Consider the following 18793-nt stretch of genomic DNA (forward strand, 5'->3'; position numbering starts at 1 on the left):
CCTGGTGGGCTACAATCCATGGGATCGCAAGAGAGGACACAGTTTGGCGACTCAGCCACCACCACCATGCTTCCCAAGCGTGTCCTGCTATCTGCTTTTCTGTGCTTTATGCATGACTTTCCTGTTTCTGGAAGGTAGCCCTCACCCCATCCCCAGCCCTTTTTGGAACACCTTTTCATCCTTCATCCTTTAAAACCGGCACGGATAAGGCCCCTGAATCTCTCTCTGTCTGCCTCTTCCCTCCAGCCCTCATGGACGGTAGTTGCAGTCACATCATTTTCTAGGCTGCTGTAACAAATGCCTTTAATGCCCCAGAATCATCCCTTCTTTTGCCTCCTGACTGTGAGCTCCTTGAAGACAAAGCCCACGGTTTTACTTTTTCAGATCCAACACCTAATCTAGTGCCTGGTATACAGTAGGTGAGGAATAAATGTCTCTTCACATGAAACCACATTTATCTGCATCTAGGTCAGCCTTTTAAAAACGTTTTCCCCCCTCCCTTTTTCTCTCCCAAATAACCGCATGATTTGTTAAGACCAGAGACTTGCTCTCAAGGTTTCGTTTGCAGCCTCAGTCTGCGAGTGCCCTGTGTGGCCAGTTTGGGGGTGGGCCCTTGGGGCTGCCACTGCTACCCTAAATTACCAAGGGGTGCTTATTTTCCTGGCCCCTGCCAAGAGTCTGCCATTTCTAATCTTCACCCCTCCTGCCTTTTCACCTCCTCTGTTTACAGCCGCTACTCTCAACTTTCTCACCAGCTCCACGCCCTTCCATGGCAGGCCTTGTGTATCTACAGGGAATCCCCCTGGATTTGGCCACTTAGGCCCCTGTGAGCTGGCCGGAAACAAAGTTGGAGGTGGCACAGAGTGTAATCCTGGCTGCTTCCAAACCAGGGCTTCCTCCTTCTAGAACAGTGCCTGACCGAGTACCGGCCTGGGTGAGCCTTTCATCTTTCCTTTCCTCCTCTGGCTAAAGCCTTTGGCAGGACAAGGTTTGGGCCTGAGGCCAGCGATTCAACTGGGAGGGCCGTGCGCCAGCTCTTGCCTTTCTGGAGGTCGGTCTATTAGCCCGGGGTTCTGCCAAGGTTCACGGCCTTTCCTAACATGCCTGGATGACACAGGTCTACCTCCCACACCATTGTGCAGTCAGTCACCAGCAAAGAAAGCCTGAGCAGAAGGAAATACACACTCTGCTGTCTTTTGGCACGGTGTCTTTTGCCCGATTTTTATCCAGGGGTCCTTTAAAGAGTCTGCACGGAAGCGGGGTGGCAACGGCGTGCCTGGAAAATTCATCAGTGCCACTCGGGTTGATTTTCCTCTCCTCTTTAAGCTTTTTTTTTTTCCCCATGGAGTGGGGCTCTCAGCGATCACTGGCAGATGGTTGGGCTATGGGTTGTTGTCATTCTGGTGGGCGCCAGTGTTCGGAGGGCTCTGGGCGCTTTGTGGGTTTTTGCATTTGTCTCTGAGATGCCGAGAGCACAGTTGGCACAGGTCCCGGTTAATGGATGAAGAAGCTGAGCCTCTGGGGATTAAGATCGTGAACCAGGGGTGGAGAGGGGCACAAATGGGAGAGAACTTGGGGGTTCAGGGTTATGTAATTTTTTTTTTAATTTGGCCCTGCTGGGTCTTAGAGTTGTGCCACGCAGGATACTTAGTTGAGGCATGTGGGATCTAGTTCCCTGACCAGGGGTTGAATCCAGACCCCCCTGCTTTGGGAGCACGGGTCTTAACCCCTGAACCACCAGGGAAGTCTCAGGGCTACGTTCTGTCTTGAAGAGGATGTGCATGGTATATGCGTGCCTGTGTGTGTGTGTGAGAGAGAGAGAAGGGTGGGCGGTGGGCGGAAATGCATGAGGTTATGTACATGTAAGAGAAGGAGAATGAAAGGAACAGGATTGAAAGGAGAGAGGGACCTCAGTGTAAACCTGCAAAAGAACTGTCACCGCCTCACATCCTTTCTGCTCAGAGCTGCCTCCCACGAGGAGCTCATATGCCTTTTATCCAAAGCACCCTCTTGCCCAGGCCCCCAAGGAAGGCCCCAGTGACCTACCCAGCCCTAGCGGACCCTGCACTTGCTGGATGTTGGGGGTGGGTCACAAAAGCCCTGTGTTCCTGCCCGTCCTTTCCCCATCCACCCTGGTGCTGCTTTATAGCCGGCATATGGAAACTGTTTCTGTTTACCCAGAGCCACCCCGATGCTGCTGCACGCTGTGCTCCAGCGAACGGAAACCTTGGATTCCCCGCAGGGTCGTTTGAGAGGCTGCATGCAAAGCCGCCAGCTGTTTTGCAGGGAGTGTCTGGGCCCTATTACATCAGCGTGGTGGAAGCGTTACCATCTGTGCAAACAGGTCATCCTGGTTTATCTGCCTGTCCTCTGTGTGGGGAACGCCTCTCCTACTTGGAGGCAGCTTTTGTTGTTGTGGTTGTAGTTACGCTGTTTTGTATTCCACCGCCTGCCAGTTCAGCCGTTTTCTTTCTGTTCCTTATTCTCCACGTTCGGCTCCCCAGGCTGATTGCCAGGATGTAGGGAGGGGAGTTTGGGAGTAGGTGTTGCATAAATGTTTAGTGGCGAAGGTCAGCGGGGCCTGAAAAGGCTGCAGACCGGCTTTACAGGAGAGCTCTTTGCCCAGGACACCCGGAGTACAGAACAAAGTGTTTTTCTTTTCAGGGACTGGGGCGGGGGTGACTTTTCCCAGAGGCGCAGAGTGGGAACTTCCAGGTTGCCAAGAGTGTTCAGCTTTCTCTGGCCCTTTTCAAACCTCCCCGGAGCGGAGAAGCTGGTTGGCTTCTAGGAGCCAAGGAGCTAGCCAAGAAGACTGCCGCTCCCACCCTCCTGTGCTGCTGTGTATCTTGTTCCCCCACTTCTTTCCTCCCGTTTCCAGCTGCCTCCCAGGAAAGGCGGAAATGCAGAGGCGAGGGCCAGCCATCATCTTCCTGGAGGAGGCAGCGGAGGGCCAGCTCCCTGACAGCCCCATGGAGAGGTCATCCCGTCTCCTCCAGCTGGGCCCTTGTGGTATGCCTTGACCTGGCCGTGGGTGAGTGTGGCATCAAAGGTGATACCAGGATCAGAGATTGGACATGTTGATCCTTACGGGGTCTCTGATCACTGGTGTGAGGGCGGGTCCCTGATCGCAGGCCGGGGTGGACCCGGGGTGCTGTATGAGAGCCCTCCAGACGGCCTTGTCCAGTCTCTCCCTGTGCAGGAGATGCCCTGAAAGTTGCATCACCCACTTTTTACGTGGAGACCTGGTGGGGGGGCAGGGCGTTGTTTCTCCCAGGAAGTGCAGATTCAGCCCAGGTGGTTAGGAATAGACCAGGGCTGGGCTCCAGGTCGCCAGGGCAGTGGGTGCTCACAGTCAGCGGGGTCTGAGGCTCCCCAGGTGTGACCTGGAGCAGATTCAGTGGGCGTAATGCAGGGACCTCTACAGCGACACGGGGACAGACCATTCCCTGGGCATCATGCTCAGTAGTGACCAGTCAGGGGACCCTGGGATTCCCGTACAGCCTCACCTTCTGCTTCAGTGGAGTTCACTCCGAGGAAGCCTGCTGGATGCGTGCCCCCCATCTGAACTACAGGCCCACAGCCTGACCTCTGACCTGCCCCCTGCACCAGCCCGCTCCCCTCTTCTCTCTTTTACCCTAGCCATGTTTCCTTTTGGGAGGCCGCCGACCCTCTGAGCATCCCTCATCCTCAACAAGAAAGCACTTAGGGGCTGGAGGGTTTCCATTGCTTCTTTGGCCACTTCTCCAACCTGGAAAGTGGGAGAACGGGGCAGGGAATCTGTAGTTAACCCCCCTTCCCTCCTCCAAAAGAGGTGACTTCCCTGGTGGTCCAGTGGCCCTGGATTCCCACTGCAGGAGCCCCGGCTTCCATCCCTGGTCAGGGAACTAGATCCCACATGCCACGAACTAAGAACCCATGCAGCCAAATAAATATATTAAAAAAAAAAAAAAAGAATTAGACCCCGCAGTCCCCAAGCTCCTCCTCTTGGCAGCGCAGGGAAAATGCTTCCGGTCTTGGCCGCTGGGCTGCCCACCGCCTCTGAATGAAGACTGCATGTGCAAGGAGTGGGCTGGACCGTGGCTCCTGCCTTCCATGTCACCCTTTACGTGATCCCTAAATGTGGCTCCCCAGCGGCTCCTGCTTGGAACGTGGCGGGGTAGGGGGGGCTCTTGGAAGTCACCTGTGGCTTTCTTGAAACTCCCTGCTGTGGCCCTTGTCACCGAGGGCCTTTCAACCCTGTCCTCGAATCACAGTCAGCAACAGGCACTCAGGCTTTACATCTGGAAAGCCAGCCAAGTTCTGTGTTCTGAGTAAGAGGAAGGTTGACTGATCAAAAGCAATGAACAAAGTCCTCCCCGCTGGAGGGGAGGACTCTCTGTTCTGTCTCCTCAGCTCTTTGAGTCCTGTTTCCCTTTTGGAAGGTTCTGCCTGAATTACTCTTGTGTAAAATTGTCCCTCTTGCACAAATCCTCCTAAGAAGGATTTTTGGAAAGGGCAGAGAGGTCATGTCATACCCCTTCTTACCACCTGAGGGTGCTCCCCACTGTGCTCTGGACGAAGTCTGCGCACCACGGTGGGTGTGCTTCTGTCATCTTTGGGGCATCTTTCACTTCATTTCTGTTCAGATATATGTGTGGAGCTTTTGCACATCACGCCTGGCCCTGTTCTGGGCTCTGGGGACACCACAGTGACCAAGACAAAAGCCCCTGAGTTCATGGAGCTGATACTCCAGGCAGGGAAGCAGGCATCAGGCAGGCCCACAAGTTAAGTCTGTGCCCCTCTCCCAGACGGCGATAGAAGCCCAGGAGGAAGCCGGAGGCCGTGTGAGGAGGCCGGGGCATGGCGGTGTGCCCGGGGAGGCCGGAGGCAGCCTCTGTAAGATGACCTTCAGGTGGACACCTGGGAGACGTGACCAGGCCAGCCGTTCAAAGATCCGGGGGCAGGGCTGAGGGGACAGCAAGTGCAGAGGCCGTTAGCGGAACGTTCCAGGCCTGTCCCAGGAGGACAAGGAGGCCGGCGTGGCCGGCGTGAGGGGTGACTGGGATGAGACCTCAGACCGGGTTTCCTAGGACCTGCTCCCCCCAGAGGAGGACTTCCGAGTTTTCTCAGGAGCTGGAGGCAGTGGCATGTTTGGGGCAGAGGAGCGCTACCACCTGGCTTAGGTTTTTAAAGGATTACTGTTATACTGAGCTAAAACACATGCATACACACATCAAAGGATTTCTCTGACCGGTGTAGAGAGGAGATGGGCAGAGAGGGCCAGGACGGGGAGCCAGACCAGCAACAGGGGCGGTACCCGGTGGGGTGAGGGGCTGGGAAAGTGCAGACAGTATCTGGGAGGGTCACTCCACATGATGAATGAGGGGGGACGTAAGGGGATGAGCCTCCTGAATCCCTGGGGCCTCTCCTGCCCTGGGGTTCTCTGCCTGTACTGTGCTCAGTCGCGTCTGACTCTTTGTGACCCCCATGGACTGTAGCCTTCCAGGTTCCTCTGCCCATGGGATTTCCCAGGCAGGCGTACTGGAGTGGGTTGCCTTTTCCTCCTCGAGGGGATCTTCCTGACCCAGAGCTTGAACCTGCATCTCTTGCACTTCCTGCATTGGCAGGCGGGTTCTTTACTAGTACCACGTGGGAAGCCAAGGTACAGTCATTCTGTTCAGCACTTGTAGGTCAAGAAAGACACTCCCAGCTGGCCAAGACCTTCCGCCTGTCCGCCAGTCACTCGTGGCCCTCACCGGCACATCCCAAGGGCTCTGGCCCATGGGAATGATGATCTGTGGAGGCCCAGTCACTTTTCTCTTTGGTTTGTGTCACTCAGGGCTGCACACAGCAGTGGTCACCCTGTGGCAGACCACCATCCACATTACTCTAGTGAGGGCTGAGTGACCAGAGTCTGTGGTGGGGAGACCTCTAGACACGCGGCCAGGAGGCCCGGGTGCTAGAGCTGGCTCTCTGATGTATCAGCCCTGGTACACAGGTACACTCTCTGCCGTGACCTCCATCTCTAAGAGATGGGCATTCAATTAAATGGTCTCTCCAACCCATTGCAGACCTAAGCGTCATCCTTTCTAAGACCCTGGACCTGACACTCATCCTTCTATGATGGACAGCAGAAAGTCCTCCAGAGTCCATGGAGGGAAACCCCATAGTCCATTTGTTCAGTCGCTAAGCCGTATCCGACTCTTTGCGACCTGGTGGACTATAGCATTGCAGGCTTCCCTGTCCTCTACTATGTCCTGGAGTTTGCTCAGATTCACGTCCAGTGAGTCTGTGATGCTGTCTCTTCAACCATTTCATCTTTTGCTGCCCCCTTCTCCCCCTGCCTTCAATCTTTCCCAGCATCAGGGTCTTTTCCAGTGAGTCGGCTTCAGCTTCAGCATCTGTCCTTCCAAGGAACACTCAGGATTGATTTCCTTTAGGATGGACTGGTTTGGTCTCTTTGCAGTCCCTGCACTTTGGTTAAGCAGGGGATTCTCAGCATAGACCCTGCTGACCTTCTAAATGTGTGAAGCCTGGGTGAGTTCACAGGTCTCTCTGGGCTTCCTGTATCTCACCTGTAAAATGGACACAGTAATGGATGTTATTATGAGGATGAAATTTACAGTGATACATACCTCATGCTGAGAGTAGCCTGGCACACAGAATATGCCCTGGAAGTGTGTTTGTTATTTCAGCAGAAGCCGAATTGATGAGGTCTGGGCTACATAGATTTGTAGGGCTGAGGTTCGTTAGGGTGGGGGTGAGACACGTGTGCTAAGAAAGACCCTTGTCACCCTCTCCTTGCACCACGGCAGCCTTGGTAGAAGGCTTCTGGTAGTCAGCAGGATCCAGGCGGCTGGGGTCTGCACCAGTTGTAGCAGGGCTGGCCCACAGGTAGCTCAATTTGCTTTGATAACCGCCCCCCCCCCCTCCTCGCCCCAACACACACACGTGAGAGGAAGTGCTGGGAAGGCTCACACTGGGGGATCTCCGAGGCAGGGGCTCACGCAGATGTTTCTGTCTAGCTCAGGCTGGGAAAGTGGCACTAATGTCCCCTGCCATCTGTGCCTGCCATTGCCACCCACCCCGCACCAGCACCACTCTTTACGTAGGACTGCTGTGTCCCAGGCGCCGGCTCCTGCTGTGTGGAGGGCATGGAGGATTCAGCACAGGCACCCGAGATCCCAGCGCCAGCCAGCTGCCTGCCTGTGTTTCTCCTGCTCAGGAGTCACGTTTGGGCTCACGCTTCCCTGATCCATGAAAGCGGGTGGAAGAAGGTGGTTTTGACCTTCCCCAGGCTCCACCTGGGGCTCAATTCTTTCAGAAATGGGCACAGGGATCAGAGTTAGGAGATTCTGGCGTTGGGAGAGCAAGACCAGAATGAGAAGGGCTGGCTACAGTCAGATGTGATGGAATAGCTGCCGTATTTTTAATCCTTTCAGCCATGGCTTATCCTCCTTTCTGGGCCTCCAGTTCTTGAGAGGCATGCTTGCATGCGTGCAAAGGCACTTCAGTCTTGTCTGATTCTTGGTGACCCTGTGGACTGTAGCCTGCCAGGCTCCTCTGACCACGGGGTTTCTCCAGGAAGAGCACTGGAGTGGGTTGCTGTGCCCTCCTCCAGGGGATCTTCCCAACCCAGGGATCGAACGCGCATCTCTTATATCTCCTGCATTGGCAGGCGGGTTTTTTACTGCTAGCGCCACCTGGGAAGCCCCTTGAGAGGGGCAACCTACCAATTAGGAGCTAACCAGCCTAATTTGGTATCCAAGCCCTGCTTCTCACTGACTGCATGACCTCAGGAAGGTACTTAATTGAAGTGTCTTAGAGGAGAAAGGCAAGAGAACAAAGAACAGGTGGGATAAACATGCTGTAAATTGCAAGATGATATATTTAAGCCTAACCATATTAGTAATTACATTTAATGTAAATAATCTAAATACTCCAATTAAAAGGCAGAGTTTTTCAAACTGGAGGAAAGAAGCAAGACCAAACTATATGCTGCCTATAGGAAACAAAGTTTAAATAAAAAGACACAAAGAGATTAAAAGAATGGATAAAGCTATAATAATCACTAATCCAAGGAAATAATCAAAACTGGAATGGATATTATAATCAGAGACAAACACTTGTATATTTATAGACTGCATTATATATATGCATATATGTGACTCAAAATTTTAAAAAAGAAGAAAATAATGTAATAAACAGGTAAGAGTTGGAGACACTTCAATTAAGTTGTACAAATGGCAACTAAGCATATGGAAAGATGCTCAACCTTATTAGTCTCTGAGGAAATCCAAATTAAAAGCATTGGAATTAAAACAATGCAGTAACATCACAATATTTTAGGATAATTAAGACTTAAAGCGGTTACTTCCCTGGTGGCTCAGAGGTTAAAGCATCTACCTCCAATGCGGAGACCTGGGTTCTATCCCTGGGTAGGGAAGATCCCCTGGAGAAGGAAATGGTAACCCACTCCAGTATTCTTGCCTGGAGAATCCCATGGACGGAGAAGCCCTATAGGCTACAGTCCACGGGGTCACAAAGAGTTGGACACGACTGAGTGACTTCACCTTCACCTTCAAGACTTAAAGCAGTGAGTGTATCAGTTTGTGGTGGGGAAGTGGAAGACCTAGAACTCTCATTTACTGCGAATGGGAGTGTAGAACGGTACAACCACTTTGGAAAACAGTTTGGTAGTTTCGTAAAAAGTTAAATGGGTGATCTAGCTATTTCACCCCTTGGTATTTACCCCCAAGAAATGAACACCTACATCCACCTACACCTACAAGTCCTGTACATGAATGTTCATAACAGCTTCATTTGAAATAGCCAAGCATTGGCAATGGTCTAAATGTCCATCCATGGGACTTCCCTGGTGGTCCAGTGGCTAAGACTCCTAGCTCCCAATGCAGGGGGCCCAGGTTCCATCCCTGCTTGGGGAACTAGATCCCGCATGGCACAGCTAAAAATCCCAAGTGCCACAACTGAGACCCATTGCAGCAAAATAAATAAACAGTGAAAAAAAAAAAAAAAAAGCTAAGACTTGTTTCTCGGTGCCATGGCATATATCAGTGGACATACTTGAGTGCTGTGACAAGCCCAACTCAAAGAGGCTTAGGTATAAAAGGATCTTTGTGGGCTCAGATTTTGGAAATGCTCTGAGGTAAATTTCAGGCATAGCTCGATCCCAGGGGTGTAACTCAGGCAGGTCTTCCCCACTTGGTGGCAGAAGCAGCCTCCAGCAGCAATAGGGAAAGAGCTCCCCAATCCCTCCACACACACACACACACACACACACCTTTCTAAACTGGTCCTGGAGAAGTTCTAGGTTCGTTGGCTAGACTTCGGTCAGCGCCGTTGGCTGAACCAATACCTGTCTGGGGTAAGACAGGGGCAGGCTGGGGCGGGTGTTGAGGGGATCTCATTGCACTGGATCAGCTGCCAGGGGTGGAGTTGGCCAGAGCCCAAGAATAAGGACAAAAAGTAGGGAGCGGACACTCAGACAGACAGGACTGAGTTACCAGAAGGAAAGGGCATGGGTCTCAGCAGGGAAGAGCCACGGATGACCCTGCACCAGGCAACAAATCCAGTTATTTTTATTTTTCTGACAAGGCAGTATATTAACATGCTTCTACAAGTCAAAAGTCATCAAAAAGATCACTCCCTCTGAGCGACTTCCACCCCGTTCTCTCCATCCATTGTGGGTAATCAGTTTCATCAAGTTCTAATTTATTCTTCCTATTTCTTCCGTTAAGATAAGTAGATATCTCTGTGCTTTCTTGTTTTTTTCCCTTATTTACACAAATGATAGCATTGGGTGTGTGCTTTTTTTATACTTGCTTTCTTAACAGGAGAAAGAAAAATTTAATTGAGGTATGGTTGATACACAACATTGTATGTTTCAGGTGTATAATATAGTGATTCACAATTTTTAAAGGTTATGCTCCTTTTAATTTATAAAATATTCCTTTGCTGCACAATATGTCCTTGTAGTTTATTTATTTTATCTGTAGTCATTTGTACCTCTTAATCCCCTCCCCCATCTTGCCCCTCCCCCTTCCCTCTCCCCATAGAAACCACTAGTTCGTTCTCTGTATCTATGAGTCTGTCTGTGTTGTTGTATTCACTAGTTTGTTTTAGTTTTAAGGTTCCACACATAAGTGATCTCATAACAGTATTTGTCTTTCTGATTTATTTCACTCAGCGTAATACCCTCCAGGTCCATCCATGTCGGAAGAACATTTTTGCTAGACATACTATTCTTGCTGTCGTTAGTATTGGGTTGGCCAAAAAGGTCATTTGGTTTTTGCCAAAATACGTTACCCGAACGGCCTTTTCAGCCAACCTAATACACGGGCATGTGTAGACTTATGTGTGCTTAGTCACTCCATTGTGTCTGACTGTTTGTGACCCCATGGACTGTAGCCTGCCAGGCTCCTCTGACCATGGGGATTCTCCAGGCAAGAATACTGGAGTGGGTTGCCATGCCCTCCTCCAGGGGATCTTCACAACCCAGGGATCGACCCCAGGTCTCTTGCATTGCAGGCGGATTTTTTACCGCCTGAGCCACCAGGAAGCCCAAGTATATATAAGGGGGTGTTGACTTATATAATAGGATATGAGTGAGAGCAGGTGAATAACTGCCAGCCTTCTCTCTGGTGAATGGTGTCTTTTTATTCTCTCAAACCTGGGTTGTAAGTGAATCTCCTCTTGCAGATGGAGGCAAATATACCGTCCACGACTCCCAGGCCCCCAGTCTGAGCTTAGAGGGTGAGAACTCCCCCTCCAGCCCCACTGGACATGACTGGGAGATGAATTATCAAGAGGCAGCAATCTACCTCCAGGTGAGTATCTCCCGGGCAGCACCTGGCCCTTCTTGCCACGTGTTGGTGGAGACGGGGAGCCAGGCTCTGTTGGATGCATGCCCAGAAATCCAGTTCTGGCTTTGGTGCTCCATGTGTGAGCTTCTCATTTCATAAGATCACACCGGGAGAGCCAAGCTGGCTGTGCCCGTGGGCTTGTTCCCAGGACCCGGTGTGTGGCCCTGCCTGCCCCCAGGTTCCCTAGTCTGTCCATTTGGCTGCCCCCTGCCCTGCTCCCTCTTCTGGAGAGGCTGGTTCTCAGGAGGGAACTCGTCTATCTGCTGAGTCCAGCTGACTCAGTGTGCAGGGTCTGGAGCTGTTTATTCTTCCTGTTTCTCCTGCTGCTGCTTTCATATTTGCTATTCCATGCTTGGTTTTTGTTTTTAAACAAATTTTAAATTCTTTATAATTCTGTCTGGTAAGTGTATCTTAATTTATTTAACTATCCTGATAAGGTTGGATATTTTCTCTTTTTATATTTCCCTCACTGTATATTATGCATTTCCCTGTTATAAATTATAATATGAGGACAATCTATGTCTTCAGCTATTTCTCTCTTTTTCTCTTTAATATCGAGGATTATTTTATTAGGAAACACTCCAAGAAGTAGAATCAGTGGGTCGAAGGAATCGACATTTTTTAGGGCCTTTGGTATACAGTATTGAATACTCTCAAAAGGGAATATTGCCTGTTAACTGCTAATCTCACTGTCTATGGCATTTTCACCTTAATCTTGTCATTTTTGTCATTATAAGATTTCAGCTTCTGCTGAAATTTCAGCATTGAATAAGGATTTGGGTGAGGAAATGGGATTTTTCTTAAGTTCATTTGAATGATCACTTTCCCCTAATCTTTTTTTTCTTTGAAGCAGCTCTCCCTTTTAAGTATTTGCTTTTCTATTTTCAAAGAAAATTTAATGAAATTCAGATACTTATTTGATAGCTGTTCAGGTGTCTGTGTGTTTCTCACGTTTTATGGCTGTACTTCTCAAGGAATGGGTTTTGATTCAGGTTAAGGCAGAAATTATTCAGGTTAAGTAGAAATGTTTTCGGGAGATTTTAGCAAGCTTGGGCATGCCTGTTGACGTTGCAGGATCACTCTATACACTGTCACCCTCTCTAAGGTTGAACAGGTGCTAGATAAGAGGCCAGGATGGATCAGAATACAGAATTAGAATCACTGCTTGGTAATTGCCTCTTTCCTTAAGCAGGTGAGAACATTAGTAATAAAAATGGCTATCATCAAATAATAAATGCTGGAGAAGATGTGGGGGAAAGGGAACTCTCCTACACTTTTGGTGGGAATGTAAATTGGTACAGACATTAAGGAAAACAGTATGTAAGTGTCCTAAAAAAACTAAAAATAGAGCTACTATATGATCCAGCAATCCCACTCCAGGATATATATTTGGAGGAAAAAAAACCCTCTAATTCAAAAAGGTGTGTGTACCTCAGTGTTTATAGTAGCACTATTTACAATAGCCAAGGCATGGAGACAACCCAACAACCAAGTGCCCCTCAACAGACAATTGATTTGAGAAGATGTGGTATATAATACATACACACACATATATGAGCAGTGGAATATTACTCAGCCATAATAAAGAATGAAATGTTGCCATGTGCCATAGTGTGGATAGACCTAGAGAATATTACTAAGTGAAGTAAGTCAGCTAGAGAAAGAGAAATGTTATATAACTTCTAAGTGGAATCTAAAAAATAATACAAATGGATCTATATACCAAAAAAAGACTAAGTTAAGTATGTACTTGCTGATCTCTCTAACAATCTTACCAGCAGTTTGCTCATCTCCCAGTTCATACACCTGAGACTCCCGGGGGCTAGTGAGTCCAAAGCCAGCCAGCTGGTAAACTGCCAAGCTTGGATTTAAACAGTGTCCATCCGGCCTCCAAATGATGTTCTTTCTTCTCTACGTGGTAGCCACATTTCTGTACCTGACCTCATGTAGTCACTCAAAAATGGGCCATGTCTTTAGGGGAAAAGAGGTTACAGAACAGAAGGTATCATATGGTGACTTTTAATATATAAGTTATATATAACTTTATATAATGTGTGTCTATGTATGCACAGATACCCATTCACATCTGGAAACTTATTTGTCAGAATATTAAAGGTGATTATTTTGGGCTGATGGAATTTTTACTACCTTATAATTTTGTGTATTACTTGAATTTTTTTTCTTTTTTACAAAAAGATGCATCCTCTTGTAAAATTAAAACTAAAAGCAGAGCTTGAATCCCCGTGGACAGTGGTTTCTGGCTTGGAGGACGGTGTTAGCGGGCATCCGATAGCTGTTTCTGCGCTTGCGGATGGGCTGCAGCACAGCCCCTGAGCCAGCTTGTTAGTGTGCTTGGGTGACTGGCCCCTCGCTGTTCTGCGGCTATCTGGTGGCTGTGGTTTCCTCTCTTCCTAAATTTACCTGTTAACTCACTCACCCACAGGAGCCGTGTGCTCGGAGCTCCTGTTGCCTCCAAGACCCTCCTAGTTTTCTTTGTGGACTTCTGCCCCAGGGAGCAGAGATTAAAGGCCTGGAAGTCACATACAGCTGGCCTGGCTTCTTATTTTTCCTAATCATAAAATTTCCTAGTTCGTGATCAGCCTCTAGGAAATAAGGCCAGTGTTCTTAGTGCACACGTGCTCAGTCATGTCCGACTCTTTGCGACCCCATGGACTGTAGCCCACTAGGCTCCTCTGTCCTTGGGATTTTTCAGGCAAGAGTACTGGAGTGGGTTGCCATTTCCTCCTCCAGAGGACCTTCCCAACCCAGGGATCGAACCCAGGTTTTTTGCGTCTTCAACATTGGCAGGTGATTCTTTACCACCGCACCACCTGGGAAGCCTTAGCATCGGAGTCAGGATAGGGACCCAGATCCTATTTCACTCGGTCCTCGCTGGGGAAGGTCTCATCTTCCATCTGCCCTGCTGCTGCTGCTAAGTCGCTTCAGTCGTGTCCGACTCTGTGCGACCCCATAGATGGCAGCCCACCAGGCTCCCCCATCCCTGGGATTCTCCAGGCAAGAACACTGGAGTGGGTTGCCATTTCCTTCTCCAATGCATGAAAGGGAAAAGTAAAAGTGAAGTCGCTCAGTCGTGTCCAACTCTTAGTGACCCCGTGGACTGCAGCCTACCAGGCTCCGTCCATGGGATTTTCCAGGGAAGAGTACTGGAGTGGGTTGCCATTGCCTTCTCCGTCCATCTGCCCTGAGGCAATTCCAAGTCCCCGAGGTCAGATTTGAGAGCTCCATGTCAGTGGTTTCCTCTTGCCAGACCTTCATCCCTGGCTACCTGTTGGAAGAAATTACCCGAGAATTGCATTTTCTAGAAGTCCAAGCCAGAAGCTCCCCAGGCAACCATGTGCGACCCCTGTGGCCAGGGCGGTGGTGGTGAAAACCACAGCCGGCACAGATCACAGGACGGGGAGCGAGGCTTGCCCAGCTCACCCACCGTGTGACTCCAGGATGTTTGTTCCCTGCCCTGTCGAGTCTGTGGTTTGCCTTTTATTTTTTTTTTGATCATGAGGATAGTGATGTATCCGGCTTCAGGGAAGTGACTCGCTTGAAGTTCCGCTGCAAACCACAGCCAAGGTCAGAGCTCCCAGCCGACTCCCAGCTACTGGACAGTCCTCGGCCTAACAGGCGCCTGGAGAATGATCTCTTGCAGAAATGCTTCATCTTACCAAACATCTATTAAACGCCCACTGTGTGCACCAGACACTGCCAACTGAGGTCTTGACTATATCTCTTGCTCTCCCAGTTCTCTGTAACAAGCTTGGCGAGCTGAAGCCACCTCCAGCTAGCACAGGAGCCCACTGGCCAGAGCTCCTTCCATGGCACCATGTGCCACCTGGCCCAGAGACACTTCTTCCTGTTAACCTGGCTTTGTAACTTCTGGAGGAATCACCGGGCACGAATGTGTTAGTTTCACTTTTGCCAGAACAAGGGTTTATGAGGATGGTTGCATGTGGCCTCATCCCACAAGAGCCAAATATTGGAATAGTTGAAGGTCTGCCTGCATTCAAGAACACCCAGAATGCTTTTGGAAAGGCTCTGGGTGTCCCTTCTGGGGCTCTGACCCTTTTCTCCTCTAGAGATTGGAGCCAAGGGCAAGAGCCTCTGTTCTGAGTGTGCTGAGAGTGAACGAGATAGGTTCTCCTGACTCAGCATCATTGGTGTTTAGGACGGGATAATTCTTTGTTGTGAGGGGCTGCCCTGTGCATTTTAACAGCATCCCTGGAACTGACCCTCTGGATGCCAGCAACACCCCCCAGGTGTGACAACTACACGTGTCTCCAGCCCTGGGGTGGAGTCAGGGGAGGGCAGGTGGTCAACACTGCCCCCAATTGAGAAGCACTGAAGCAAGGCAATGCATGAAAAGTAAATGCTGTCTATGTGTATGCTGCTGGATGGGGTACTGAGGTGATGAAGTTGATGAGGTGGGACCTCTTTTACTTAGACCTGTGCCCACCAACCTCAGGGAGGCAGTGAAGATCCCCTACCTCCCCCAGAAGACCGATCCTAACAGGGAGGGTCATCGGCTTGTATTCTCAAGTGGACCATTCCCCAGGCTCCATCATTTGTTTTCTGCATCATCAGCAGGAGGCCAAGAATAGACAGAACAGGGCTGCTGGAACCAGGCTGCCTGGCTGTATGGGCTTGGGTGCTACGGAAGTTCCCTGGCACTGCTGTCAAATGAGAAGAAATAGAAGCACTTGCCTGGAAGGCAAATTGTCAGGACTGAAAGGAATGTCGGGGCTCAGTGGAGGGCACTCAGTGGGGGTCAGCCGCTGTCTCGTTACTGTTGGGATGAAAGCATCAAGGGCTTAGGAAATAAGGTGGAAATAGAGTCAGTTAAGAAGTAAGGGGACTTCCCTGTTGGTTCAGTAGTTGAGAAGACTTTGCCTTCCAATGCAGGGGGTGCAGATTCCATCCCTAGCTGGGGAGCCAAGATCCCATATGCCTCATGGTCAAAAAGCAAAAAAAAAAAAAAAAAAAAAAAACCCACATAAAACAGAAGCAATATTGTAACAAATTCAACAAAAACTTTAAAAATGGTCCCACATCCAAAAACTCTTTAAAAAGATAAATGGGATGGGGAAAGCTGAATAAACCAGGATTTTGATAAAGGGACCCTCAAGCTTTCCCCTCAATGTTACTAGCTTAAAGTAAATAATAACAGGTCACCTCTTCAGGGAGCTTTCCGTGTGCCAGACGCTGTCCTAAGAGCCCTGGGAGTAAGTACGGTCGATCGTTAACCCATGGATGGTTGTAAAGGTGAAAGAACAGTTTCCATGTTGCCCAGGGAGAAGGGGGCGGAGCCAGGACACAGTCATGACTAGTTTACCCCAGACCCCGGGCACTTAACATCCCACACCTGAGAGTGAGACTTCGGTCTCAGAAGGGACCAGATGCGCCCACTTCCCTTTGATCTCTTGCGCGTTTTATCCTTTGAGTCCTCCGACTAGTTTTGGAAAGAAGCAAGTCTTTGAAGCCACATCAGTGGCAAGGGCGAGACCTGAGGGGTGTGCTAAGCTGTGAAGAGAATCCTTAATTTTCCGTCCTCTCTGGCCTGAAGCTCCACCCACCTGCCAAGGGCCCGCCCCTTTCCCCCGCCCACCACACGTCCCACATCCCCAGCCACTTCTGCCTCCCAGGCGCACTTCTTCGCGCGGGCTCACGCGACTCTCGCTCTTTCAGGAAGGCGAGAATAACGACAAGTTCTTCACCCACCCCAAGAACGCCAAAGCTCTGGCGGCCTACCTCTTCGCACACAACCACCTCTTCTACCTGATGGAGCTGTCCGCGGCCTTGCTCCTGCTGCTGCTCTCCCTGTGCGAGGCTCCCGCCGTCCCCGCGCTCCGGCTGGGCATTTACGTGAGTGTCCCGGTGGCCGCGAGCCGCGGCTCTCTGGGGGTTTCGGGGGTGGGAAGGCGGGCAGAGTAACTCAAGCCTGAAAGGGAACATTCTGGAAGGGGAGACACCCCACGGATTTCAAACGGGGAGGCCCTGGGAGTAGCTGGCTCACCAGTCTTGCCTGGGGTCCCCGCCCGAGGGAATGCACCACCCCCAGTCTCCCTGGGATCCCTTCCCTTGTAACTTCCAAGGAGGGGCAGGGGCCGCCCTCGGACTGCCTCACTTAGGACCCGTGGCCATGCTTTGGCTCCAGGTGAACAGCATACCTGATCAGCAGTCCAGCCCGCTGTCTCCAAAGAAAAGCCAGCAGGTGCGCTCACTTCTCCTACTGGGGAGTGGCTGATGACGCTGCGTCTCCTTCACACCCTGTGGCTGCAGGTCCACGCAACCCTGGAGCTGTTCGCCCTGGTGGTGGTCGTGTTTGAACTCTGCATGAAGTTGCGGTGGCTGGGCCTTCACACCTTCATCCGGCACAGAAGGACCATGGTCAAGGTGATGTGTTCATCTCTTTCCAGCATTTCCTTGTCAACTTCAAGCCGTATCCTCAGTTCAACTGCAAATCCCCCATGCGCTGCGAAGCGTAACTCTGGGTCCCGGAGCTCACCATGCTTCCAGCTTTGCTCTGGGTGTCACGGTGGTGCTAACAGTAGCTAACATGATCCGGTATTTAGTTCAGGCCAAGCACCAGCATGGTGACCTTTGTGGGAAATGTGTTACTATTCCTAGTTTACATCCAGCCAGTTGCAAGAGAATGGGATCTGGATCCCGGAGAGCTGGGATTCCAAAGCAGCCTGGTGTGGCCTCCACAGCCGTGCCAGTCAATGCCATATTGTCCACTTTCTCTGTAGCAGAGAGAGACATAGGTTGGGATATGTCAGAGTGGTATTTAGCAGTGTCAGAAGCGCACACACTTGACGGGGAGGATGTGCCCAAGGAACTGGAGATCAGGATGTGCCGAAGACCCCAGGGGCCCTCAGGGGGTAGCTAGAACCAGGGGGTGGGTGGCTGCGGCCTGCGGAGTGGTGGTTTTGTTCAGCGGGTACCCTCTAATGAGCTGCTGGGAGCATCGATCACCCTGAAGCTTGTTCTCCTGGGCCAGCAGCAGTGGACTTCTGGGGCCTGCCTGATGTTGGGGGAGGTGAGAGAGGGCGAGGGAAGGGCTTCTCTGGACTCCCCTCCGGGATGGGGAGGACTGGCGGGGGCCAGTATCTAGCCGGCCCTCTGTCTGGGCCTGGGGCGCAGGGGCTGACAGTGCGCTGTGCCCGGCCTCCCCCAGACCTCCGTGCTGGTGGTGCAGTTCGTGGAGGCCATCGTGGTGTTGGTACGGCAGACGTCACACATGCGGGTGACCCGGGCGCTGCGCTGCATCTTCCTGGTGGACTGTCGGTACTGCGGCGGCGTCCGGCGGTAAGGCCTGGGGAGGAGCTGCTCACTCAGGTGCTCTCACGGCCCAACCTGGCCCCCTGGGTCCGTGGTGGCGCAGGAGCCAGTGAGTCACTTAGTGAATAGGTCCCTCCTGCACTTGGCTAGGTCACAGTCCTGATCACTTCCCTCTGCCATTCGACCCTCACAGAGAGGAGGGTGGGCCTCCCACTGCAGGGCGCTCTCCCGTCATTACCTGTGCTTCTCTGGGGCTCCCGGCACAGTATCTGCCCAAACACAGCCTGCAGCAGGAGCTCAGTGAAGTCTGTGCGACTCAGCAGGCAGTCCTGACACCTTCCCTGGGACTGGGGGACTGAACTCAAAACAGGCCATTAACCTAAGTTCAAGCTGAGTTTTTTTTTTTTTTTTTTTTTTAATGATTTTGTTTATTTTTTGTCAGTGCTGGGTCTTCGTTGCTGCACGGGCTTTTCTCTAGTTGCAGTGCGAGGGCTTCTCATTGCCGTGGCTTCTCTTGTTGCAGAGCATGGGCTCTAGGCGCTCAGGCTTCAATAGTTGTGGCTCTCCAGCTCTAGAGCACAGGCTCAGTAGTTGTGGTTCATGGGCTTAGTTGCTCTGAGGCATATAGGATCTTCCCAGAC

At 51.0% G+C, this 18793-nt stretch overlaps 1 protein-coding gene across 10 annotated transcripts in view; it reads left to right on the forward strand.

Annotated features, from left to right (window-relative positions):
• The window catches only part of TPCN1 (two pore segment channel 1), a 60655-nt gene that overhangs the window by 17573 nt on the left and 24289 nt on the right, over positions 1–18793 (forward strand). For 5 of the 10 annotated variants that reach the window (XM_061384939.1, XM_061384938.1, XM_061384937.1 and 2 more), the window contains 4 exons: positions 10699–10826; positions 16557–16733; positions 17151–17264; positions 18049–18179. In XM_061384939.1, the coding sequence (XP_061240923.1) occupies positions 10699–10826; positions 16557–16733; positions 17151–17264; positions 18049–18179 (550 nt within the window). Of the gene's footprint in view, positions 1–2878; positions 3032–10698; positions 10827–16556; positions 16734–17150; positions 17265–18048; positions 18180–18793 lie in introns of all 10 variants that reach the window. The other 5 variants (XM_061384933.1, XM_061384934.1, XM_061384935.1 and 2 more) reach the window with 2 other exon arrangements.

The sequence above is a fragment of the Bos javanicus genome, chromosome 17, assembly GCF_032452875.1.
Source record: "Bos javanicus breed banteng chromosome 17, ARS-OSU_banteng_1.0, whole genome shotgun sequence".
NCBI classification, from domain to species: Eukaryota; Metazoa; Chordata; class Mammalia; order Artiodactyla; family Bovidae; genus Bos; species Bos javanicus.